Source organism: Macrobrachium nipponense, chromosome 29 (assembly GCF_015104395.2).
Source record: "Macrobrachium nipponense isolate FS-2020 chromosome 29, ASM1510439v2, whole genome shotgun sequence".
NCBI classification, from domain to species: Eukaryota; Metazoa; Arthropoda; class Malacostraca; order Decapoda; family Palaemonidae; genus Macrobrachium; species Macrobrachium nipponense.
The window spans coordinates 34,534,098-34,561,100 of NC_061092.1; the positions used below are offsets into that span (position 1 = coordinate 34,534,098).

The window sequence follows — 27,003 nt, forward strand, 5'->3', positions numbered from 1 at the left end:
GCAGATTGTAATAGGTATGCACCTTCCAAAGGAAATTGTTACAATGGGGACACTGCGAATTTTTCTTTTGGACAGCATTCAGTCACACGTTTCCACAGAATTTGATCAATGGTCAGTTCTTTGTTTGGTGGACAATTTTCCAATAGTTTTGACACAAACGTGGAATGATTAACTTTTCTCCCGTTTTAAATTTTTGAAGAATAACTTGGCAGCGGGTGTTGTTTTCCTTTGGTGTTGAAGAGTTCAGACATGTGGTGTGTATTGCTCTAATCCCTAACCAGTGCCCAATGCAACTTCCGTTAAGGCTTGAAGGCATCAAACCAACCTCCAAAATGACAGAACATGACCGACGCGTCCTAGCTTGAATGTCTTCCGGGACTGCAGATCTAGCAGAAGACTCAGGAAGCCTTTTCCATAGCAATTTCCCCACAAGGAGGGTGAGCTACGAAGGCACCATCCTTTCAGTTCATTCCAATTGTTCAGGTACTTCCAGGCATGTCCTGTCCTTCACCCACTTCAGCATGTCTCCTTTTCTTTGATCAGTGTTGCTTATGGATCAACAAGATTTTCTTTTATTATTTTGACTGCTCGTTAAACATACTAATAAGAAACAACACTCAACGAATAATTTAATCTTTTAAATGAACGACTATTGTGCTTTACAATTCAGAATGTGCACACCAAGAATGCCTCAGTAGGATTGAAGAAACAAAGACCACTCTTACTACGTATATATGACACTATTTTACCTAATGAAGAGATGTGAAATTTTTAGCCATGACGTTTTCGAGAGGATAATTTGGTCGAATCATATCAGTTATTAAGAAATGACTGCATTCCCCCTTAAAAAATCATGAAATATTTTAAAAGTGATGTCTGAGCTGAGTTGCAAATAAAAAATCTAAACTCAGAAAAAGTTACTAGATTTGTAAAAGAGCGATATCTAAGATGAATTGCCGGTATATAAGTGTCTAAACTCCAAATATACGAACCCCTTGCAAGTTGAGACTGAACTATAGCTGTCAGATTTGTATACGCTTCAGCCTAGCTATCAAAACTAAAAGATTTAGGAAGGATCAACAAGGCCTTCACCGATTGAGACTGTACGTTGATCAAAAAAGAACTTCCCTTTAGCTTACAAGGGAGGAGCTTTGTTTGTACGTACTATGCTACGCAAAAAAAAAAAAAAAAAAAAAAAAAGAAGACAAGATCCATAAGCTTGGGGGATGTATTTGATGTAAGACCCTGAGCACCTTTTCAGATAAGACGGCTTCAAGTACTTGGAATTTTACAACTCACAAGAAAAAAATCTGTGAAGTGGATTACATAAGGATTTCACCGTGTAAATCTGTGACGAGGAGAAAACATTGTAAAAGTGAAATTCAAGGTAAGTTTCAAGAAAAGGACCACTGTGCATATTTCAGTCACAGGGAAATTTACATTGATGACTCAGAATCATTCTGTGGATTGGATATGCTGCTGTATATGAAGACAGCATAAGCTCGACCGAACTACTTGCTCCAGATTCCATGTAGACACTAAAAGTGGCGGCCATAACGCAAGCTTTGGAGCTGGAAAAAATGGAAGGATATGGAATTTGTCATTTATTTAGATACTGAACCGCAGCACTTCCTAAAATGGTCACCGTTAAGAATGTTTGTTGTTCTTATTATATGAAGCAAACGATGCTGTAATTTATTTAATGGAACTGGCAGGAGAGAGATCCTTCCCTTTTCTGGTCCACAGTAAAATGTACAGATGGATGCCCGACTCTCTGTCCCGGACGAGCACAGGTAACGACTGAAGAGCCAATTTCAGGCAAGAAGATTGAGGAAAAAATTTCCTCGGTAACTAAATATCAAATACTTAGGCTAATAACATCTTGTATGTAAGTTTGTATATATGGCCATTACGCTTTTAAACCAATCCCTTTTTTATTCCATAATCGCTTTGTAAGGACTTAATTATGATATAACGAAAATCAACTAGGTCTGAAGACATAATTTCGTAACAGTGTGGGTTTATAACACCGTAGACTTATTTTTCGGCAAATATGACGTAATTTCCTCAAAGTGATAACGCTGATAAAAGACAGTTTCCAACCTTGGGTGTGTTCCCTTTAGTCAAAAGCAGAAGCAGGTAGTGTTAACAAGATTACTGACAGGAGTGCATTTTTATTCAGCCAGTTTATTTTAGAAAGAAGTTGAGCTGTTAAAGGTACGTAATTACCGTCATGGTTATTAGGTGGGGCCCTTTCCGATTTACTGCTCCAGAATTCGGAACCATCTGCAGATGTACATTCAGGATATTGCGGGAGATTTTGGTCTTGTCTCCTCTTGGCAATTGGTGTTTTATGTTAAGATGAGCAAAAACCCCCATTAACCCTTCATATTATGTACAGAAATGTTCGTTTATCCTTCACCCTGTTTACAGAACACGTCATTAACCTTTCGTCTTATTTATCTCTCAGTGATACATCAATTTTTCTGAGTTTTCATTTCATTCAAGCACATTTCGCCCTATGCATCTTATGAAAGTGCTGAATAACCTTCCGAGCCGTGGTGCCAGTGCTTAGGTGCGAGGCACCAAATATCCTTCCATCTTGTTTGCCTGAACAACCCATTTCCTCTCAGTTTCTGTATTTGTCATTCCTTCAACTTTCCAAACTCCTCATTTACTGTGCAGGTTGATCTTTTCATGGCTTGGTAGTTTTTACAGTTGTCATATTCAGTAACCTCACTTTGTTTGATGAGGGCTAATCAACAGTCCTTCATGGCCTGAGACTGCCTGCATGTAGATTTTGATGGTATTCACAAGTATAAAATCTCTCTCTCTCTGCTTGTATTATTTATGTTCAGTAAATCTGTTCTCTCTCTCTCTCAGAAACTATTTATCGTCCTGATGTTCTTTGGGATAATGTGCGTATTGCACTACGTGCATGAAAGCAAAAGGATTCCTGCCAGTCAGCCAAATAGGAAGTCTCTTGCCGATCTGCCAAGAAAGAAATCACTTTCCAATCTGCCAAGAGTGAAGCACCCTGTCAGTCTGCATAAAGGGAAGTTTCATGCCAGTCCTCGTAGCAAGAAGTCACCCGACAATCCGCCAAGCAAGAAGTCTCCTACTAGTCCACCTAGAGAGGAGTCAACTGCCAATCCCCCAGGAGAGAAGTCTCCTGCTAGTCCTCCTAGCAAGAAGTCACCTGCCAATCCCCCAGGAGAGAAGTCTCCAGCTAATCCCCCTAGCAAGAAGTCACCTGCCAATCAGGAGAGAAAGTCACTGCTATCTCCCTAACAAGGAAGTCAACCTTGCCAATCCCCCAAGGAGAGAAGTCCTCCAGCTAATCCTAGGAAGAAGTCACCTGCCAATTCCCCAGGAGAGAAGTCTCCAGCTAATCCCCCTAGCAAGAAGTCCACCTGCCAACCTGGGAGAAGTCTCCTAATCCCCTACAAGAAGTCACCTGCCAATCCCCCAGGAGAGAAGTCTCCAGCTAATCCCCCTAGCAAGAAGTCACCTGCCAATCCCCCAGGAGAGAAGTCTCCAGATAATCCTCCTAACAAGAAGTCACCTGCCAATCCCCCTAGAGAGAAGTCACCCTGCCTAATCCCCCTAGGAGAGAAGTCCCTGCAAAACCCCCCAGGAAAAGTCTCAATAATCCTCCTAACAAGAAGTCACCTGCCAATCCCCAAGGAGAGAAGTCTCCAGCTAATCCTCCTAACAAGAAGTCACCTGCCAATCCCCAAGGAGAGAAGTCTCCAGCTAATCCTCCTAAAAAGAAGTCACCTGCCAATCCCCAAGGAGAGAAGTCGCATTGAATAAACCGCCTCCTAACAAGAAGTCCACTGCCAATTCAAAGAAAGGAAGGTAATCCTCCCCCAACCTAGTCCAACCTAGAAGAAGCACCTGCCAATCCCCCAAGAGAGAAGTCTCCTGCTAGTCCTCCTAGCAAGAAGTCACCTGCCAATTCTCCAAGAGAGAAATCTCCTGCTAGTCCATCTAGTGAGAAGTCACCTGACAATATGCCAATAGGGAAGTTTCCTGCCAATTCTTCTAGCAAGAAGTCACCTGCTAATCCCCCAGGAGAGAAGTCTCCTGCTAGTTCACCTAGCAAGAAGTCACCTGTCAATCCCCCAAGACAGAAGTTTCCCGCTAATCCGCGTAGCAAGAAGTCACCTAACAATCCCCGGAGAAGGAAGTTACCTGCCAGTCTGCTTAGAAAGAGATCTCCTGCCATTATGTCAAGGAAGTCTTCGGGGAGTAATTTGGTACCTCTGAGAGGGATTGGTGATTCTTTTTTGCCCTTCCAAGAATCATATTTTACAAACATTGAAGCAGCACCACAACATTTTTGGTTTGAAAAGAATATGACCAAAAATGCTATAAGGGCTTTAGACAAGGGAAAGCTGCCTCTGAAGAAAATACTCTTTTGGAATGATGTAAGTGGATTTATTCAGAATCAGAGAAAAATGTTTATATTTTACATCAAATTCCTGAAAACTGCAGAAGTAATAGTGTGGTGGTGATCGCTTTGTTTGTTCGCATGATTAGTTACCGATGTTAATCTTTCTCACGAAAACAGGTTTTTGGTAACAAATCCTTCTACTTTGGTTACGGTCAAGAGCCTTTCATCAAAGCAAATTGTCCCGTCAGCTCCTGCTTCACGACGGCGAACCGCAGTTTGTTTTCCCCGGAAGAGGTCGATGCAGTAATCTGGCACGCAAGGTCAGATGACCAGAGTCTCCCTTCTAAGAGGTAGGATATGCTGAGAAAACCTTGCTACGCACAGTCACTTTCCATCTCTTTCTAAGAAGCATTTCCTATTCATGTCGGCATTTTCAATCACTGTCGTTCGTGTATGAACAAAATCCTTTTGCTATGTTAACTATTTTCTGTCAGACATACTGCTAATAAAACATTATATATATCTATATATATATATATATATATATATATATATATATATGGGTGTCTATTATATACCTTTGTTTTCATGTCATTTTTATAAGTATATGAATGATACTTTTCGTTTATTTGGTCATTTTCAGTCTGTCATTATAAGCAGTAAACGAAAAACACGACTTCCTTGTCATTTTGAGTTTACAAGACTGCATTAGCAGTACATGAAAAGCGCTTTCAGTAAATTTGGTTATTTTCTCTTAATCATTATCAGCAATATTAGGACATTATAGATAACGCTTTTGCTCCATGTTACCAATTTCAGTCTGTCATTATCAGCAGTATGCAAAAAGGAATTTGGAATTATGGTTTGTGATATGAACACAAACCCTTACATATGTATGACCTGCTATGAGGCCAGTTCTGTATCTGAAATTTATCGAGAAGTTCATAGTAAATTCTTAATCCAGATTATCTATAACCCAAAACATGTCTTCGGTGTGAGTGACCTGGACTTTTGCCATGCAAATTACACAAAGGAATCAGTCATTTAACATTTGGCCAGTACTTATGAATTATGCATCTGTCATGATCAGCAAATCCAGCAATAGATATGGAAACCCCTCCTGAATGCGTGTGTCATTTTCATTCATTCATTTATATTTTATTGTTTTGTAATTATAAAAGTAACTGCATTTACTAAATCGTTAAATATTTTCCTTCAAGGCATTCTTAATACCTATTGTATTTGCGTACAAGTGCCTGCTTAAGAATTATAGCTAATAAATTATTATCATTATTATTATTGTTATTACTGTTATTATTATAATGAATTTTCTCTGTATTAACAGGTCACCGCATACTAGATACGTGTTTTGGAGTTGGGAATCGGCCGACCATATGTTTGATAGCATACAAGAATTCAAAAACGTTTTCAACTGGACGTTCACGTACAGACTAGACTCTGATATTCCTAATCCGTGAGTATAAGCTTATTTTGCACAATTATTGAAGTCTGTCGCTCTTGCCGGCGTGGCTGGTTTTTGGCGGATAAAAGAATATTGCTATTGTGGATTCACATCAACCGTGCATTTGATGTCTAGGCCAGTCCCTTACGAAGCTCCTGATTGGCTGTTGATAAGCCAGTCACAGGGCTGGAAATTCTCGTCTCTCGAGAGTTCACATGGGCAGGATGTGTGTTCCATCTCTCCTGAAAGACGTATCCCTCAGGAGAGGAGGAACACACATCCTACCTATGTGAACTCTTGAGAGAGACTGAGTTCCCAGCCCTGTGAGTGGCTTATCAACAGCCAATCAGGAGCGTCGTAAGGGACGGGCCTAGAGTAGACATCCAATGCACGGTTGATGTGAATACTATAGTAACCAGTTTGAAGTCACTCATCTCTGGTTTGAAAAGAACCAAATCCCTAACAGAAGAGGCTCAGGAGTTTGAAACGGAGTCCTCGATTGTATTTCAGGATCCTTCAGATCAACATTCACCTGCTTTAAGACAAATCAAAATTCTCTGAGACACTAAATTAGGACGTTTACGTAATCGGGTATTTGTTTCAAAACCTATCGACGTATTTTCGTCAAGTCTCGCGAATAGCATCAGGTTATGCTGAATTTTCAGGATTTTCAAATTTGCAGACGTTACTGATCGCGTGATTTCAGTCAAGTCATTTCAGTTTTGAATGTATTTGGCCAATTTAATCATGTAATTCGTTCGTTATGAATTCTTGATCTTTTAACATATGTACCGTCCGTCTGAAGTTTGATGATAGCATAATGTGACCAGAGTCCCGCTTTTTCAACGTCTGTCCCGCTTTTTTGAGCTACAAAAACCAAACTGTCCCCATTTTAATGGAATAGTACTGATATTTTGTTTAATTTTGCCATTTCACTAGCTGGTAACTTCTATCGTCTTCCCCGACTGCTACGATAACCAATGAAATGAATTAAAAGAATATGATAGACTGTAAAGCTGTGCGGCTCTTTGCAACTGCTGATGTCGGCAGAATAAAGTCACCGAAGGTACGATGGTAGTATGTGTGTGTGTATATATATGGATATATATATATATATATAGATATATATAGATTATAATATATATATATATATATATATATATATATTATATATATATATTATATATATATATATATATATCTATATAGATATATATATTATATATATATATATAATATACATATATATATATATATATGTGTGTGTGTGTGTGTGTGTGTGTGTGTGTGTGTGTGTGTGTGTGTGTGTGTATGAAATATCCCGCTTTTACAGAAAAAAAATCTCGTCACATTATGGTAATAGATCAGTATCGACCTTTGAAACTTAAAAAAAAAAAAAACTTCATTCATAAGATGTAACAGAAGATGGTAAGTAATTGACTGTGCTGCTTTACCCAATGTTTGTCTATTGACTACAGGTATGGCACAATATACCGCCGTCGAGTGCCCAAGCCACAGCCTGTTGGGAAGAATTATGCCGCTGGGAAGAAAAAGTTAGCAGCCTGGTTTGTCTCCAACTGCGACACCAAATCTGGCAGGGAAAGGTGAGTTGAGAAACTAAAGTGAGAAACCAAAGTATCCACAGATCGTTTATTGTTCCATATTTTTAAAGATGATTGGCAGTTTTAGAGATGTTTTTTTTTATAGATATTTAGCTTTTAATGAACTGGAAGTTGCAAAAAAGTAGAAAGCTATCGGGTGAGAAGTTGCAAAAAAGTAGAAAGCTATCGGATGAGAAGTTGCAAAAAAAAAAAAAGTTATGGAATGTTAAGCCGCATAAAAATTAGAAAGCCATAGGACGAAAAGTCAGGAAAAAATAGAAAGCTATAAGACAAGAAGTTGAGAAGAAAAAAAATTAGAAAGCTATGGGACGAGAAGTTGCAAAAAAAAAAAAAAAAAAAAAAAAAAAAAAAAAAAAAAAAAAAAATCAGGTATTAAGACAGCTTTTTTTCTTTTTTGATGCTATGTTGTAGCTTCAAGAATTACGCTTTGTACCGTGGATAATCTGGAATAGTATGAAAATAGTAAGGAGGATAGTATAGAGTTAGTTTTCTCTCTCTCTCTCTCTCTCTCTCTCTCTCTCTCTCTCTCTCTCTCTCTCCTTAGTTATTTTAGATTTATGTTAGTTGATTATAACGCGTTTTCCCAAGTATTCAATCATAATGAGTTTGTTCATAACTTAACTTTAACCTAATTCATTTATCATTTATTATTGATAAGATGTATAATATAACAATCATGAACATGAAATTTGTGTTAGGAGTATGTTCTGTCAGTTTGTGGGTAATTCAGTATATCTTTATACTTTTACCTCCTCTAAATACTTTGCACCGTTTGGGGATAGTGCCGTCAGTGCACCTCACGCAGTGCACTGTAGGCATTGCTTAGGTTCTTTGTAACGCGCCCTCGGCCCGTAGCTGCAACCGCTTCCATACCTTTTACTGCACCTCCATTCATATTCTCTTTCTTCCGTCTTGCTATCCACCCTCTCCTAACAATTGTTTCATTGTGCAGCTGCGGGTTTTCCTCCCGGTACACCTTTCAGAATTTTCTACTCTTAATTCTTCTTTCAGCGTTGAATGATCTCATAGGTCCCAACGTTAGGCCTTTAGCCTAAATCCTATACATCATTCATTCATTCTAAATACTTTGAAAACTTCTCTGAAATAATAATTAAAGCTTTTTAGTGATAGAAAGACTAGTCGGTGTAATTCATTGGTAGTTCATACTATGAAACCAGTAGGCATAACTCCCAAAAGACCCACAGACTTGGGATGTGTTTATGTTTCCATTGGGGTTTTTCCATATATGACACAAAATGCTCCTTTGATTCCCGTAGGTTAGTAAAAAAGCTCAAAAACTGGATTAAGGTTGATGTGTACGGACAGTGTGGTACGCACAAATGTCCCTGGAACGCCGGGAAGAATAGTTGTTACAAGAAGCTTGAGCGGAAGTACAAGTTCTACTTTTCCTTTGAGAATTCCTTATGCAAGAATTATGCAACTGAGAAAATATTCAATGTCCTTCGGTAAGTATTATTATTATTATTATCATTTTAGATAACTTGGTTTGTTGGGCTCGTATACATCTTGCGCCAAGTCCCACACGACTCCAAAACAACCTGTTATGACGAAAACCAAACTTTGAAGCAGGAAGATTTTATTATCAGTTATTTATCCCTTTGTTGTGAATTCTTGCTTTGGTTTGCGATATGGACACAAATTCTTAAATATGCATGGCCTGCTTTAAGGTCAGTTCTGTGTCTGAAATTTACGGAAAAGTTAATAGTAAATTTTCATCCTAGATTATTTGTAACCCAAAACATATCTTCGGTATGAGTGACTGTGCTTTTGCACGCAAATTACATAAAGGAATCAATCATTCCTATAATTTTGTGGGACACTGACCAGTATTCGTGATGAAGAATTTACAACTGATCCCACCTTCCAAGTACTTATTGATAAAACTCGCAAACTTAAAACTGAAATTTTCAAAATGGTGACTTAGCAGCACGCTGTTTACCTTGGCAGTAAAGTAAGAAATCTAACAAAAAACTGATAAAGATGGTACCTTTAATCCAAACAGAAAAGTTTTTAATATTTGGTGTACGCTTTAACTGGAAGCTCATATATTATTATATGTAACTCGTCAGCGCAAAGGTTCTTTGAATTCAATCACAAAATTGCCCGTTACGCTCTTGGGTGGTGGTAGAGCAGCGCTAGTCCTATATTTATCAGATCGTGGAGTTCAAACGTAAAGGACATCATCTCACTTGACTTTAAAGAACTTGAAGTCTGTTCATACTGAAGGACTGGAGTTCTGCACTATTGTTCCGAAACCGTCCCCAAACACCTGACAGATTGGAAGTGTTGAATTCTTAGCTTCTTCATTCCTCCAGCCCGTAACAATGATGAACTAGAAATTGATCTGACTTTTATGCTTTCAGTGAACATCCATAAAGATTAATTATACTTTCAGATATAACGTTGTGCCAGTGGTGTACGGCCTTGGAAATTACACAGCGATATTGCCCCCTAAATCTTACGTTGATGCTCTCGCCTTCCCAACTCCCGAGAATTTGGCGAGCTACCTTCTGTATTTAAACAAAAATGACACAGCATATAACGAATATTTCAGGTATGGCTTGTCATTGTTGTCTTTTTGTTATTCTTTTTCGTTGTTTAGAAATAGTACATATTTTTATTTAGCTCGACACACCTTTCACTCCACAGGAAAGTGGAACTTTAAGTACACTTTTATCTGCTGTTTTGGTTTCCACAGACCTTGAAACATTTAATACCATTCCCTCTAGAGTAAATGATTTGGATGTATATACATATATAAATATATACTATAATGTATATCTACATATATATACATATATAAACATTCATATTTTATATGTATATGAATGACTTTTCTGTAATCTAACAGTGATCAAGATTACAGAAGACGGTTAATGAGAATATATGATTTTGTCATGTAATTAGGGATATTCGGGGCCATTTTAACTCTATCGTCTCTGTGTATATAATAATATAATATAATATTAATATAATATATATATATATATAATATATATATACATATATACGTAATATATATATATATAGATATATATATACATAATATATTATAACATATACGTATTTATATATATATTATATATATATATATATATATATATGTGTGTGTGTGTGTGTGTGTGTGTGTGTGTGTGTGTAAAATCTACTGGTCATTTTTACCGGAAACATGTAATTATAATAGCCATAATGCCCTCAGAACTTCTCGAATTCTTATTTTTTTTTTTTTTTTTTTTTTTTTTTTTTTTTTTTATACCCTTGTCACTACAAAGCCTTAAGATCCAGGTGCAAGATATATGACGAAATTATGATGTCTGGTAGCTGGTAAATGAACCCGCCATACCATAATCACGACGAGGTTACGTTGCTGACCTAACCGTGAGAAGGATAAAATTCTGTTGCGTCTCTTACATTCATGTACTTGTCGTTTTCAGATATATTTATTAGAACTGGAATAGAACCATCCTCACCATAGTAGGTAAGTGGCCAGTCCCGCTACAGGACATCATAATTTCTTCATTTATCGTGCACTTGGATCTGAAGGCCAAAAATACAACAAAAAACATTTCAACACCAATTTAACAAGCCTGACTTTAGAAGAACTTAACCAAAAAAGAAAAGTAAATATTTGTCATATATGTAAATTTGATCCCACTTTCCTTGTAACTGGGAGAGTTAATAGCTTGTGAGGAAGGTGGCGAGGAAGATGAAGAAGCGGAGAGATATTGTTGTTTGGAAAATGGGTCCCCTTTCATATAAACAGCAGGTAAAGGGGTTTATGGGGTTGTTTATCTTTTCTGTTTTTTCCTACTGCTTTCTCCTTGAGACATGTTTCTTTCTCACCATAAACCTAATCAGTACTTTTTGTCTTTGTGTGCATTGTAAAATGTTCCTAAAGTGTCATTCAGCAGGTAATAAGGCTGTTGCAGCTTTGTCAGGGTGGTATTTTTCAAGAAAATTTTCAATTCCTGCCATTTTTCACCACATTCCTTTTAATAATGAAATAGGGACATTTTCTTTTCCTTAATCCTTCTCTGAGACAGTTCCTCAGGTGTTTCTGTTGCTGCCCCCTCCGTAGGGCTGAGGTTCTGTGGTGAGCTCTGCTTTGTGCTCCTCCACTAACTTCACCACATCATCATTACTGCCCTCCAAGCCCATGGACCTGAACAGATATAATATCCCCACAACAGGCTCAGACACAAAATCCCCCACAACTAGCTCCAACCAACAGTATCTCCCACAATAGGCTCAGACACACAATATTCCTCACAACAGGCTTAGATGCACAATGTCCCCAACAACAGCCTCAGACACACAATATCTCCCACAACAGGCTCAGACACACAATGACCCTAACAACAGGATCCGACACAAAATATCCCCTAACAACAGGCTCAGACACAAAATATCCCCCATCACAGGCTCAGACACACAATGACCCTAACAACAGGATCCGACACACAATATCCCCTAACAACAGGCTCAGACACAAAATATCCCCCATCACAGGCTCAGACACACAATGACCCTAACAACAGGCTCATCCTTGGTGGCATCAATAGTAAAGTCGCTTGGTTTCAGTTCACCACCTTAAGGTGCTCATGATAACATCAGCCCCCACTGTAGACTCTACACTGCAGAAGTAACTGACTGTGATACAGAGACAATGCTTTTTCATCTCCCTTGAAAGGTGTGAACTCCCAGCATCTGAGTAGAATGTGAAGACACTAACTAACCACTAACCACTATACAAGCAACCAGCTTCGTAGCCATGATGACTTGGATACAGTACAGTTGCTGTACTTGACACTCAAATAAGAACAAATACACAGGGACTGCGTTTAGCAGGGATGCGCTCTGAACATGCTTAGTCCCATACATGTTCTAGCCAGTCGTCTTTGTCAGTCCTTAAACAGAGCAAGCGTCAATACATACATACATACATACATATATATATATATATATATATATATATATATATATATATATATATATATATATATATATATGACTGGTAAAAATATTCTGTTACATATTTTGGCGTTTTTATGGGCTCATTTTATTAGAGAGAGAGATAGAGAGAGAGAGAATTATCTCGAAATTAATTTAACTGTTTGTTTAGTTTTCATGACGTGAATGAGCATTGAGTGAGTGAGCAACGTGAAACTGTAGAAATCATAAAAAAGTAAGCGTAGGTGAGGGAAGGCCAAGGTGGCTTTGAGATAGTTTGCCCATGTGAAAGTGTGGAGTACGACAGGTTGATGAAAAAAGGGTACAATCTGTGTTACAGTAAAAGATTATATATATATATATATATATAATATATATATATATATATATATATGGTATATATATATAAAATATATATATATACACACACATATATATATATATATATATATATATATATATATATATATATATATATATATATATATATATATATATATATATATACGCTTGTGTCTGTAATTATGTTTGATTTTATACATTTACTACACTGTATTACCGTATGGGAAGCTGGGTTAGGGACTTTTTGAGAGATTGGCCTCAAGATGCCTTGGAACAATTAGCATTGCTAAGAGAAATGTTGACAAGAAAAATTTAAAAATATGATTACAGTGTCATCATCACCAGTGAAGGCGTTAGTTTGGCTATTTTTCGTCCTCTGAAAACAGTAAATGCTAAAAACCACATAACCAGAAGTGATAATAAACACGTAAGAAAAGAGCCAAAGAAATAATTTGAACTACAGAAAAATTAGGAAAGATTAAAATAAAGAAACCCTGAACGTTAAGGAAGTGTGTTAAGAGCAATAATCCTGTGGGGGACATCTCTTTTGAAAGGTTGCCCTTGAAATATGCAAATTGAAGTTTAGTTTTGTTAATTACACAGTGTGAAAAGGTGAAGAGTGAGGACCGGTTCAGTGATCCCTCAGTTTCCAGACAAATTTATGCCTGTCACAATTACTCTTGGTCCTGTGCTAATCCAACACTGCAGAATTCAAGAGGAAGTTCACTGGCTCCCCCAGTTGGATGGCGTCAGTTAATCTGGTTCGCTCAGGTTCGTCGACGTAAACCGGGATCATTTGTACACCTGCTTCATCTCATGTCATTGTACTCACTTGGTCGAAGCTTTTCTGATCAAAATGCATTGTCGCATTTCAGGCTTTTTAGCAAACAGCTTTTTCTGACTTTCCATGCTTATGAATGAGAAGGACTTTTTCTGGCTGGTAGCAGGCAGTGCAAGGGCTTCTGTAGGTTGTCCTTGTACTTTGTCACCTCTGAAAAAATTGTATATTTAATTTTTCGTTGCTTCCTCTTGTAATGGCGTCGGGTTCTGGCAAGTTGGGTTTGTATTGTCTCAGTTTCCTAGAGTGACTGAAGTGATGAATTGTGTTTGTCAGCATATAAAGAATTATAGACAGTGAAGCCTTGGTGTGATGTACAATATTTAAAATAGCATTAAGAGGCTTACAATCTTTTTTTCGTTAGTGTTGACCCTGACGCTATCGGTCAGGCATAGTGTAATCCATCATGTGTCAATGAAAAGTTTTTGAAAGGGGCTCAAATTCCCTAGACATAATGACAATCGTATTTTCAGTTCTGTTAGAGTTCAACTTCATTCCCCAAAATGCGCATCATGCACTCCTTTCAGCTAAATCTCTGTTAGGAAATGCAAATTCATTAACGTCATCTTTGCCAAACACATCATGCAAATAGTAGTGGGCTCAAGAACATATCCTAAGGAACACCAGAGGTTACTTCCTCATAGTCATGAGTGTCCACCAACAATTCCTGTTTTCCTGATGCCAAACTTGATTAGTTTAGTTTTTCTGTTCCTTGGGATTAAGAATCTTTAATTTTACAGCGATGCTCATTGAGGTGTAGACCCAAATGGTATTTATCCTTTGTGTTATACGAAGACAGCTTGTTACTTAGTTCCAAGATGTCTTACATTTCATAAGTAGAAGGGAGGTCTTTTTGCACATGCTGAGGCTGAGGAGCTGGTAATATTATTTCATCAGGTAAATGTGTTAGTCGTATGATTAGTGCAAAGTTTCTATAACTCCCATCTTATATAAATTTTTTTAATAGTTGTTGGGAGAACATCTCATTGTCTATAGTCAACAATTCCTCTTTCAGTTCCAACGTTGTATATAAATGCTTATAATCTGTTCATTTACTTTGTGTGATTGCTCTATACTTTACTGCTGCATATGGCCATGTTGAGTGAGAGCTGGGTAGGCATTTCTTATTTTATTTATTTATCTATTCATTTTTTTTTTTGCTGAGCACTATAGCGACTGGCATAGATGATGTAAATGAATTTGCATTTCCTAACAGAAATGCATGATGCGCATTTTGGGGAATGAAGTTGAACCCTAATAAAACTGAAAATACGATTGTCATTATGTCTAGGGCATTTGATCCACTTTCCAAAACTTTTCATTTGCAGTGTTTCTTAAATTATTCGCAGCTTATTTAACAGTCTAAGTTTCATTTTCATCTGCAAATTCACTTTTGAGAAAAATATCCGGTCTACCTTTTTGACAGTTGTGTGAATGATTGCACGATTTTTGGAGACCATCTGTCGTAGGGAAATTTTTCCATCATGTAGTATGCTACTGTCTTAGGGCTAATATTGTTGTACTGTTTGATCTCCAGCAGATGACTAGCGTCTTGCTGGATAAAAACTTGGGATCAGCTGGATTTCTTCTAGATTTAGCTTAGCTCGATGCGAATGCTTCTAAGATTTCTCATGATGCCTCTCATCCCCCTCCTATACTAGACATGCAGTCTTGATTTTTCTTTTGTGAGGTTCAGTACCAAAGTTTTCCATAAGGTTTGTTGCAGCTGGAACCCACTGGATTGATCATGTAGTCTTATAGTTGAATTGCTGGAACTGCAGAAGTCCAGGCTTGGTGTAACGATTTTTGTTGAACGAACTCGCATGACGCAGACTGCACAGATAAACATGCTTTTCTTCCTCATTTACTTATTTACTTTATTATTTAGTTACTAATTTCATTTTTCTTACTGGGCTGCTTTCCGAAATGTGGGAACACTTGACCTTGTGGTTATCTATTTTTCCGGGTAGGGATGCAGTTTGGATAATAATAATAATAATAATAATAATAATAATAATAATAATAATAATAATAATAATAATAATAATAATAATAATAATAATAATAATAATAATAATAGTGGGCCTCGACAAGACGATATTAACTAATTCACTAAAAAGACAGTAGAGGATAGGTTTTACCAAGAAACTTTCAGAGGTAATATGCCTAAAGCTTAAGTATTTTAGTTTGTATTCAGAACATAAAATCAAAATATAATCTGAGTAGTAACAAGTTAGGATATACTCTTCAGCTGAAAAATGAACTCTAGACGAAAAATTCAATTCAGTGGTGCTTATTGTCAGTCCGCACAGTGGACGGTATGTCAACAAGATAGGCTACTTCAGGTTTTCGTGATGACAACGAGACTGAGGACTTCTTTTGTCTTTGTCTTGAGGACGTGGCGTTGAGTGAAGAAATTATGAGGTGCAACAGTTACTGACATATATCATTCAGAAATAGTACAGACAGTTGTATTTATAACCTACCGAAGGACCAGAGATCCACAAAATGAAGGATTTTACAGGCGAACCAAACCTGTGGCAATACAGTTGATAGTCTTTCAACGTAGGAAACGACAAATTGACATTTTTCTTATCCAGACTTGAAACTACAGAAAAAGGTTACTACAAAGCAGCTTCACAAAACTATGCAAAGGAGGTCAGCATTTTCTCCGGAGACGGACAGAAATCCCGGAAGGATTACCTTAATTTTGTTCATTCTTTTCAGATGGAAAGCGTATCACCAACTTCCAGCAGCATGGAGCTCCTTAGCGAATCCGTGGTGTGACCTGTGCAAGAGGCTTCATGAAGACCAGTCTCGAAAAGTCTATGATATATACGAGTGGTTCATCAAAGGTTCAGACTGTCTGAATTTATGGATGCCTAGGATATCAAGATTCATTAAGAATAAAGCACCAAACATAGACAACCCTGAAAAGTAGTTGTTTACTTACATAAGGATCAGATTTTTGCATACCTGAAAACAGTTTTGCTCACTTCTGCGTGTTGCATGACAGCACGTTTATGATGAATTCAAGACTCGGTGATGTGCTATTTTATGCATGTATGCAGTGTAAATATGGAATAATAACAAACGTATGTCGATTGTGCATTTGCTGATTCCCTTAGTAGTCTAACTCCTCTGATATAAATTGCAGATATTATGTGCCGTTATGACTGGTGATACAATGCCCTATGCTAATGTATACCATTGTGTTATTAATTTAATATTAAATGGAATTTGTTAGACGATGAGCATATCATTAACGTTGTTTAGAGTTGTTGCTGGGAGAGGGATGCCTATGCTGGTTTGTACTTTTTTCATTTGTTCGTGGTGAGAGTGATTTCGTCCAGAGGTTCGGATTTATAAACCATTTGCTAGTGGATCAACTCAAAGACCTGAAGAGTGGTGCGAAGACCCATTGTTGAAGAATGAAAGAACAAGGTTCAACCTACAGTCATCAGCAGTGGCTAGAAAGGTATCACCATTTTATGCAACTATAATCCTTAGAAGGGAATCATTTGACATCTTAGGTGATCTGATAATCTTAAATTCTGTACCCAGGTTCATTGGTATCAAGGGACGTGATCCCCACAAATGGTCAAGTCCTGTCCAGGCGTCCTATGCAGTAATGCCATTCCTTGTTATTCAGGATATCTCTTCACTGACCTCGACAAGAAAAAGTACGTCGTTGAGTTATTGTTAGGAGGAAAAGATGACCATTCATTGTGAAAATCAAAGTATCGCAGCAGTGCAGAAGGGAACAGAGACTGTTTTGGCCCTCGGAACAAGTTTTAAAAAGGCAGCGAAAGAATGACTGAAAGTGGTCAAGCTCAGATCAGAAAGGGAATAAAATATGACTGGAAATACATCTGTGTTCTTTTGTCATTTTAGAAAAATTAAGTTCTCCTTAAAGCTCTCGTTAAGAGAACCAACACAACGGAGGGTCTCTTGCAGTCACTGTCTTGCGGCATAACGGTCAAAATTGACGCAAGTATGGATGGGATATAGTAAGATATTCTTCATTTTCTCTTCACATATCACACACATCTAAAATCTGAAAGCTCCAGCGTATTCAGGGTGAATTTATTTTAAGAATACACAAGTTTTATTTTTTCTTGATCGCATGAATGATGCAAAATACGACGATAAGTAAAATTAGGTATAAAGAGTTAAATGCTTCTCTCTTCACTTTTACTCGTAATTCCTTTGTGTTTTATCTTATACATTTCAGAAAGAAATTATTTAGTTTTGCAATGAATACCGAATCCTATGTTATGACCAAAACATTCCTATCTTGTGCAAACCTGAGATGAATAGATGAAGAAATATAAACATATTACTCACCCAAGAATCTATAGTAACCAGGCTACTTTCCACCCACGGAAGAACTGGAAGCACAAGGCAATGGTTGTAGTAATTGTAGTAAACACTATTCCCTCTTAACTTCACGTTTTGGAGACGCTTGTCATTACAAAAGCTATGATCTAAAAGGAACAATGTGAAGCAATTTTGACGTATTTAGCAGAATTAAAACCTGCATCCGGGGTATCAAAGCAGGGTCACGATACCCAGGGGTACAGTGTTGCCCGGATAGTGTGATGTGAGAAAAGGAAAGAAGATGAAAGGATGGATGCTTCACGTGGGAACCTGTTGGTGACGGCAAGAAAATATTTGTATGACATTTAAGTTAATAAATATAAAAAACAAATTCCGCTTTTTTCATTAAGTCTGGATAGTATTTCGATTTTATACACACACTTGCATTGGTACATAAATATATGCATATAGTCCGTATGTAGGTACTACGATGAGTTTTCTGTTAATACATAAACTCTCTCTCTCTCTCTCTCTCTCTCTCTCTCTCTCTCTCTCTCTCTCTCTCTCTCTCTCTCTCTCTTGTGAAACTTCTCACTGCTGATATTTGGTAAGCACTAAGTACTTTTAATTTTTTAGACTGATGAAATACAAGATTTTCTTTCTTCATTTGTTTGATAATCATCTTGATCTTAAGATTACAATTAGTGAACGTATGACATATATAAAAACACTACAGGGAATGACAGACATTTGTCAGGCTCTAAGAGCTCCGGCGTCTATAAAATTGGCACTACACCCCTGACGATACCCACCTCTTTTCTCTACCCGCAAATAATGTATCAAATTATCCCTTAAAACCTTAAAGCTTATTAATGCTTGTATTAATGTATTGTAGATTTTGTATTGAAAAGTAACGAATAGTTTTCAGACAGTTTAATAAAAAGAAGAAGCCTCAATAACAGAGACAATACAAAACAATTTAGTGTTCCCTTTCGTTTTTTTACCGCAATGTATATTGAGCAGCCATTTTCTATGGTAGCAAACTAGAAGCAGCACTCAGCCACTGAGTAAACATTGGTGGTAAATTCCAATTACTACTACTACTACTGCTACCGTCGTCAGCAGTGAACGCTGCTGTGTGTACGTACATACGTACACTCATATGAAACACGACTCCACCCAGCCAGTAACGAGTTTTCTTGTTCCCTCAGCCCGACACGATTTTTAACCAAACATTAAATTTCCTATTCCAAACGGAGTAATTTCACATGCACTGTCATATGTAAATATACCAATACACTGTTTTTCTGCACAAAAATACAATCTCTCTCTCTCTCTCTCTCTCTCTCTCTCTCTCTCTCTCTCTCTCTCTCTCTCTCTCAACTTTATCGAATGCAAAGCCTAAAACCTAAATTAAGGAACAAATGAAGAATTCCAGACCTCAGGAACTAGATGAGAGAGAGAGAGTGAGAGAGAATTCATTAGACAGAGGGTATATAAAGGAAAATTCTCCAATTTATTGCCATAGATGAGGTAAAAAAAAAAAAACGCACGGGGAGAGCGAGAAAGAGAGAGAGCAGACAAAAAAGATACGGACTGCAAAAAATCCCTAATGTTCTTACAAACTTGAGAGAGAGAGAGTGAGAGATATTTCAGTAATTTATAACACCAAGGAATCATTCCTTCTATATTTTGATAAATCGAAATATCTCTCGTGGAATATAGAAAATAAACGAAAAATCGAGAGAGAAAGAGGAGAGTATAATAATGAACTGGATACTGTTGTTGGGACGTTGTTGTCCAGATGTTGTTCGAAATACGGGAGATTAGTATAGGTGTTGCTCGCTGCAGGGACCGGCGGGCGAGGCCTGCCACGGGTCCCAGGAAGGGCAGGTGATGTCCACCACGTGATCCGAGACGGGCGGGCGGGGCCCGCAGCAGGTCCCAGGACATATAGCGGACATCACCCGCCTGTCCCGCGACCTGCGGCGGGCCCCACCCGCTAGTCCTGGGTCACATGTCCGGGACATGTGGCAGATGTTGACCGCCGTCCAGGGAACCCACGGCGACCCGGCCCACCCACCCTATGACATGTGGCAGACATCGCCCGCCCATCCTGGGACCTGTGGCTGACATCTCCCGCCCGTCCCGGGACCCGTGGCGGGCCCAGCCCGCCCGTCCCGGATCACGTAGTGGTATCGCCCACCCTTCCCGGGACCAGCGGCAGGCCAAGCCTGCCCATCCCAGGACCCGAGGCGGGCCCGGCCTGCCCGTCCCAGGACACATGGCAGACCTTTCCGGCCCGTCCCGGGACCCGTGGCAGGCCTCGCCCGCCAGTCCCTGCAGAGAGCAACACCTATACTATTCCTTAGAACCAGAATATGCCACTGAATCCTCTTAATTCTCCTTGGGCTTCTCTGAATCCTCTAGTTCTTGTCCTGGCACTGCAAATCGTACTGAATCCTTTGCTTCTTTTCCTGGCACCTCCACGAATCCTACTCAATTCTCTCACTTCTCCAGGGGCTTTTCTGAAGCCTGGTTCTTCTCCCGGCACCTCCACAAATCCCCTCATTTTCTTCACCGCTTTTATAATCCTCCCCTTTCCTTTCCCTTCCAGGAATCAATAGAACTAAGAAAACATTTTAACATTTATTTCCGTTCTAGTTCAATTTCCTTCAAGGATTAACAAAGCAAGCTTATTACAAAACAAGGATAAAAGTTTCCATACAACAATATTTTCACATCTGATCCATCTTCGTGAGGCCAGAGCAGTTTTCATTGTGCCATTCCTTGAAGATGGACAGCTGCTTCTGCAGTTTCCAGTTGTCCTCCTCTAGGCGTCTTTATTACTCATGGAGGTTCTTCAGGTCGCAAACCAATTTCTCCTTTGCTCTTCACAGCTGTCGAACCTCATCTTCCAGCTGGTCATTCCGTTCGCCCTGGACACAGGCCTTCCTCTCCATCGACTCCAGGCGACGATTTCCTTCCTTTAGAAGACAATGCCAACTCGTTCCTCTTCAGTTTCGCCGCCTCAACTTCACACTGGAGTCCACACTTTTCTTTCCAGAAGTCTTCCACTTCCCTCTGCAGGCACTGGAACCTCAGCTCGAGGTCTTTCCTCTAGGTTTCCCGCTTTTCGGTCGCGTCTTTTTGTTCCTGGACGAGCCTCGCCATCCGCGCCACTTATGCCATCTTTAGCTGCAGGTCTTTCTCTTTCAGTCGTAGGAGTTTCTCGAGTCTCTCAAGCAGACAGTTTGCCTCTGCCAACTGTGCAATCACATCCTTTATCCTCTCACATAGGCCATTGTTGCTCTGCCCGATTTCTTCGCGCTGTCCTTCAGCTGCTGATTTTCTTCTACCATCTTGAGGATCTTGTCTTCCAGCTGGCGTTTCTCCCTCTTCTCTTTATCGTTCCAGCTTCGAGCGAGGGGACCTTGTCTTGCCAGGTTTGCTGTTGCAACACCTCCTGAGTGATCTGGTTGGCACGAGTGCGTTCTTCCCTTCCGGCCGCCTTCAGCGTCTCTTCATAGTAGTCGAGCCTCTGTTGCAGCTGAAGAATTGTTCTGTCCAAGTTCACCAGCTGCTCTCTCTGGCACTGGATGGCGTCTCGCAAGGCCGCAATTCTCTCGTTCAGTTCCTTTTCCTTGGCCTGTTCAGCTCCATCATTATCAGTCAGGAGAGAAATTTCACCAGCGAATAGGCAGCCACAGTAAACAAGATGACTGATCTTCCGTATTTCGAACAACATCTGGACAACAACGTTCCAACAACAGCTGCTGCCAAGGCCAGGTAAGGCCACATTCTCTTCAAACTTAAATCTATATCTGAAGTATCCAGTTCATTATTATACTCTCCTCTTTCTCTTTTGATTTTTCGTTGATTATCTATATTCCACGAGAGATATTTTGGTTTAACAAAATATAGTAGGAATGTTTCTGGAAGATTTTCAATTATGTCTTGTCTCTTGGTGTTATAAATTACTGAAATATCTCTCTCTCTCTCTCTCTCTCTCTCTCTCTCTCTCTCTCTGTCTATCTATCTATCTATATATCTCTCTCTCAAGTTTGTAAGAACATTAGGGATTTTTTGCAGTCCGTATCTTTATTTGTCTGCTCTTTCTCTCTCTCTCTCTCTCTCTCTCCGTGCGGTTTTTTTTTACCTCATCTGTGACAATAAAATCGGGGATTTTCCTATATTTACCCTTTTGTCTAATGAATTCTCTCTCACTCTCTCTCTCTCTCTCATCTCGCCCCTAAGGTCTGGAATTCTTCATTTGTTCCTTAATTTAGGTTTTAGGTTTGCATTTGATATAAGTTAGAGAGAGAGAGAGAGAGAGAGAGAGAGAGAGAGAGAGAGAGAGAGATTGTATTTTTGTGTAGAAAAACGGTATATTGGTATATTTACATATGACAGTGCATGTGAAATTACTCCGTTTGGAATAGGGAATTTAATGTGTGCGTACCATTCTTCGTGTATAATGCTCCCATTGATGGCTTTTGGTTAAAAATCGTGTCGGGCTGAGAGAGCGAGAAAACTCGTTATTGGCTGGTGTTGGAGTAGAGTTTCATATGAGTGTACGTATGTACGTACACACAGCAGCGTTCACTGCTGACGACGGTAGCAGTAGTCGCAACAGCAGTAGTAGTAGTAATTGGAATTCAGCACCAATGTTTACTCAGTGGCTGAGTGCTGCTTATAGTTTGCTACCATAGAAAATGGCTGCTCAATATACATTGCGGTAAAAAACGGAAAGGGAACACTAAATTGTTTTGTATTGTCTCTGTTATTGAGGCTTCCTCTTTTTATTAAACTGTCTGAAAACTATTCGCTACTTTTCAATACAAAAACTACAATACATTAATACATGCATTAATAAGCTTTGAGGTTTTAAGGGATAATTTGATACTTTATTTGCGGGTAGAGAAAGGAGGTGTGTATCGTCAGGGGTGTAGTGCCAATCTTATAGGCGCCGGAGCTCTTAGGGCCTGACAAATGTCTGTCATTCCCTGTAGTGTTTTTATACATGTCACACGTTCACTAATTGTAATCTTAAGATCAATATAATTATCATACAAATGAGGAAAGAAAATCTTGTATTTCATCGGTCTAAGAAATTAAAAGTATTCAGTGCTTACCAAATATCAGCAGTGAGAAGTTTCACAAGAGAGAGAGAGAGAGAGAGAGAGAGAGAGAGAGAAGAGAGAGTGTGTGTGTTTATGTATTAACAGGAAACTCATTGTAGTACGTACATACGGACTATATGTATATGTTTATGTACCATTGCAAGTGTGTGTATAAAATAGAAATACTATCGAAACTTAATGAAAACAGCTAAATATTTTTATATTTATTAACTTAAATGCCATACAAATATTTTCTTGCCGTCACCAACAGGTTCCCAATGAAGCATCCATCCTCTTTCCTTTTCTCACATCACACTATCCGGGCAACACTGTACCCCTGGGTATCGTGACCCTGCTTTGATACCCCGGATGCAGGTTTAATTCTGCTAAATACGTCAGAATTGCTTTACATTGTTCCTTTTAGATCATAGCTTTTGTAATGACAAGCGTCTCCAAAACGTGAAGAAGTTAAGAGGGAACAGTGTTTACTACAATTACTACAACCATTGCCTTGTGCTTCCAGTTCTTCCGTGGGTGGAAAGTAGCCTGGTTACTATAGCTCGTTTACTTAATGTAGATTCTTGGGAGAGTAATATGTTTATATTTCTTCGCACATGATAGGAATGTTTTGGTCATAACATAGCATTCGGTATCAATTGCAAAACTAAATCATTTCTTTCTGAAATGTATAAGATAAAACACAAAGGAATTTCAACGAGTAAAAGTGAAGAGAGAAGCATTTAACTCTTTATACCTGATTTTACTTATCGTCGGATTTTGTATCATTCATGCGATCAAGAAAAAATAAAACTTTTGTACTTCTAAAATAAATTCACCCTGAATACGCTGGAGCTTTCAGATTTTAGATGCGTGTGATATGTGAAGAGAAAATGAAGAATGTCTTACTATGTCCCATCCGCACTTGCCTCAATTTTGACCGTTATGCTGCAAGACAGTGACTGCAAGAGACCCTCCGTTGTGTTGGTTCTCTTAACGAGAGCTTTAAGGAGAACTTAATTTTTCTAAAATGACAAAAGAACACAGACGTAAATATTTCTAGTCATATTTTATTTCCTCTCTGATCTGAGCTTGACCACTTTCCGTCATTATTTCGCTGCCTTTTTAAAACTTTTTCCGAGGGCCAAAACAGTCTCTGTTCCCTTTTGCACTGCTGTGATACTTTGATTTTCTCAATGAATGGTCATCTTTTCCTCCTAACAATAACTCAATGACGTACTTTTTCTTGTCGAGGTCAGTGAAGAGATATCCTGAATAACAAGGTATGGCATTACTGCATAGAACACCTGGACAGGACTTGACCATTTGTGGGGATTACGTCCCTTGATACTGATGAACCTGTGCTTTATAAATCAAAACCTCTGGACGAAATCACTCTCACCGCGAACAAATGAAAAGAGTACAAACCATCATACGCATCTCCCTCCCAGCAACAGCTCTAAACAACGTTAATCATATGCTCATCGACTAACAAATTCCATTTAATATTAAATTATTAACACAATGGTATACATTAGCATAGGGCATTGTATCACCAGTCATAACGGCACATAATATCTGGAATTTAATTATTCAAAATATATCGTATCAGAGGAGTTAGACTACTAAGGGATTCAGCAAATGCACAATCGACATACGTTTGTTATTATTCCATATTTACACTGCATACATGCATAAAATAGCACATCACCGAGTCTTGAATTCATCATAAACGTGCTGTCATGCAACACGCAGAAGTGAGCAAAACTGTTTTCAGGTATACAAAAATTTGATCCTTATGTAAGTAAACAACTAATTTTCAGGGTTTTCTGTTTGGTGCTTTATTCTTGATGAATCTTGATATCCTAGGCATCCGTAAATTCAGACAGTCTGAACCTTTGATGAACCACTCGTATATATCCATAGACTTTTCGAGACTGGTCTTCATGAAGCCTCTTGCACAGGTCACACCACGGATTCGCTAAGGAGCTCCATGCTGCTGGAAGTTGGTGATACGCTTTCCATCTGAAAAGAATGAAAAAAATTAAGAGAATCCTTCCGGGATTTCTGTCCGTCTCTGGAGAAAATGCTGACCTTTGCATAGTTTTGTGATGCTGCTTTGTAGTAACCTTTTTCTTTGGAGTCTAGTTTTTACGCTTTAATGTTGCATTGCGTCATTATCCCTGTTCAAGTCCGGATGAGAAAAATGTCAATTTGTCGTTTCCTACGTTGAAAGACTATCAACTGTATTGCCACAGGTTTGGTTTGCCTGTAAAATCCTTCATTCTGTGGATCTCTGGTCGTTCGGTAGGATATAAATACAACTGTCTGTATTATTTCTGAATGATATATGTCAGTAACTGTTGCACCTCATAATTTCTTCACTCAACGCCACGTCCTCATGACAAAGACAAAAGAAGTCCTCAGTCTCGTTGTCATCACGAAAACCTGAAGTAGCCTATCTTGTTGACATACCGTCCACTGTGCGGACTGACATTAAGCACCACTGAACTGAATTTTTCATCTAGAGTTAATTTTTCAGCTGAAGAGTATATCCTAACTTGTTACTACTGACATTATATTTTGATTTTATGTTCTGAATACAAACTACTTAAGCTTTAGGCATATTACATCTGAAAGGTTTTTTCTTGGGATTTAAAAAAAAAAAAAAAAAAAAAAACAAAAACCTTATCCTACTGTCTTTTTAGTGAATTAGTTAATATCGTCTTGTCGAGGCCCAATTATTATTATTATATTATATTATTATTATTATTTTATTATTATTATTATTATTATTATTATTTATTATTATTATTATTATTATTATTATTATTAATTATTATCATTATTATTATTATCCAAACTGCATCCCTACCCAGAAAAAATAGATAACTACAAGGTCAAGTGTTCCCACTTTCCCACATTTCGAAAGCAGCCAAGTATGAAAAATGAAATTAGTAAGTAAGTAAAATAAGTAAATAAGGAAGAAAAGCATGTTTATCTGTGCAGTCTGAGTCTTGTGAATTCGTTCAACAAAAATCGTTACACCAAGCCTGAACTTCTGCAGCTCCAGCAACTCAACTATAAGACTATAATCCAGTGGGTTCTAGCAGCAACAAACCTTATGGAAAACTTTGGTACTGAACCTCACAAAAGAAAAAACAAGACTGCATGTCTAGTATGGGAGGGGGGTTATAGGGATCATGAGAAATCTTAGAAGCATTCACATCGAGCTCAGCTAAATCTAGAAGAAATCCAGCTGATCCCAAGTTTTTATCCAGCAAGACGCTAGTCATCTGCTGGAGATCAATCAGTAGAACAAGAGAGTAGCATACTACATGATGGAAAAATTTCCTTACGACAGATGGTCTCCAAAAATCGTGCAATCATTTACACAACTGTCAAAAAGGTAGACCGGATATTTTTCTCAAAAGTGAATTTGCAGATAAAAATTAAACTTAGACTGTTAAATAAGCTGCGAATAATTTAAGAAACACTGCAAATGAAAAGTTTTGGAAAGTGGGTCAAATGCCCTAGACATAATGACAATCGTATTTTCAGTTCTATTAGGGCTCAACATCATTCCCCAAAATGCGCATCATGCATTCCTTTCAGCTAAATCTCTGTTAGGAAATGCAAATTCATTAACATCATCTACGCCAGTCGCTATAGTGCTCAGCAAAAAAAAAAATAAATAGATAAATAAATAAAATAAAAAAGGCCTACCCAGCTCTCACCCGTCTGAGACTGCAAACTAGGGCCTCTTGAGTAACATGGCCATCTGCAGCAGTAAAGTTAAGAGCAATCACACAAAGTAAATTAACAGAATATAAGCATTTACGTACAACGTTGGAAATTGAAAGAGGAAATGTTCACTATAGACAATGAGATGTTCTCCCAACAACTATTAAAAAAATTTATAAAAGATG

The 27,003-nt window shown here is 38.3% G+C and overlaps 1 protein-coding gene across 1 annotated transcript; it reads left to right on the forward strand.

The window, feature by feature from the left end:
- The first annotated feature begins 3,903 nt into the window (after nucleotides 1-3,903).
- On the forward strand, nucleotides 3,904-18,311 carry LOC135206230 (alpha-(1,3)-fucosyltransferase C-like). Its single transcript, XM_064237595.1, has 7 exons — nucleotides 3,904-4,433; nucleotides 4,577-4,749; nucleotides 5,745-5,873; nucleotides 7,340-7,465; nucleotides 8,761-8,949; nucleotides 9,900-10,058; nucleotides 16,362-18,311. The coding sequence occupies exons 1-7, from the start codon at nucleotides 4,017-4,019 to the stop codon at nucleotides 16,573-16,575; spliced, it is 1,407 nt and encodes a 468-aa protein (XP_064093665.1). The 5' UTR covers nucleotides 3,904-4,016; the 3' UTR covers nucleotides 16,576-18,311.
- The last annotated feature ends 8,692 nt before the right edge of the window (nucleotides 18,312-27,003 follow it).

Excerpts from the sequence above, each read along its gene's own strand:
- LOC135206230 (XM_064237595.1), top strand. The coding sequence starts at position 4,017 with ATGCCAATAGGGAAGTTTCCTGCCAATTCTTCTAGCAAGAAGTCACCT. Across the intron at positions 4,750-5,744 it reads CAGAGTCTCCCTTCTAAGAG|GTCACCGCATACTAGATACG; the intron begins GTAGGATATGCT and ends CTGTATTAACAG. Across the intron at positions 8,950-9,899 it reads AAAATATTCAATGTCCTTCG|ATATAACGTTGTGCCAGTGG; the intron begins GTAAGTATTATT and ends TTATACTTTCAG.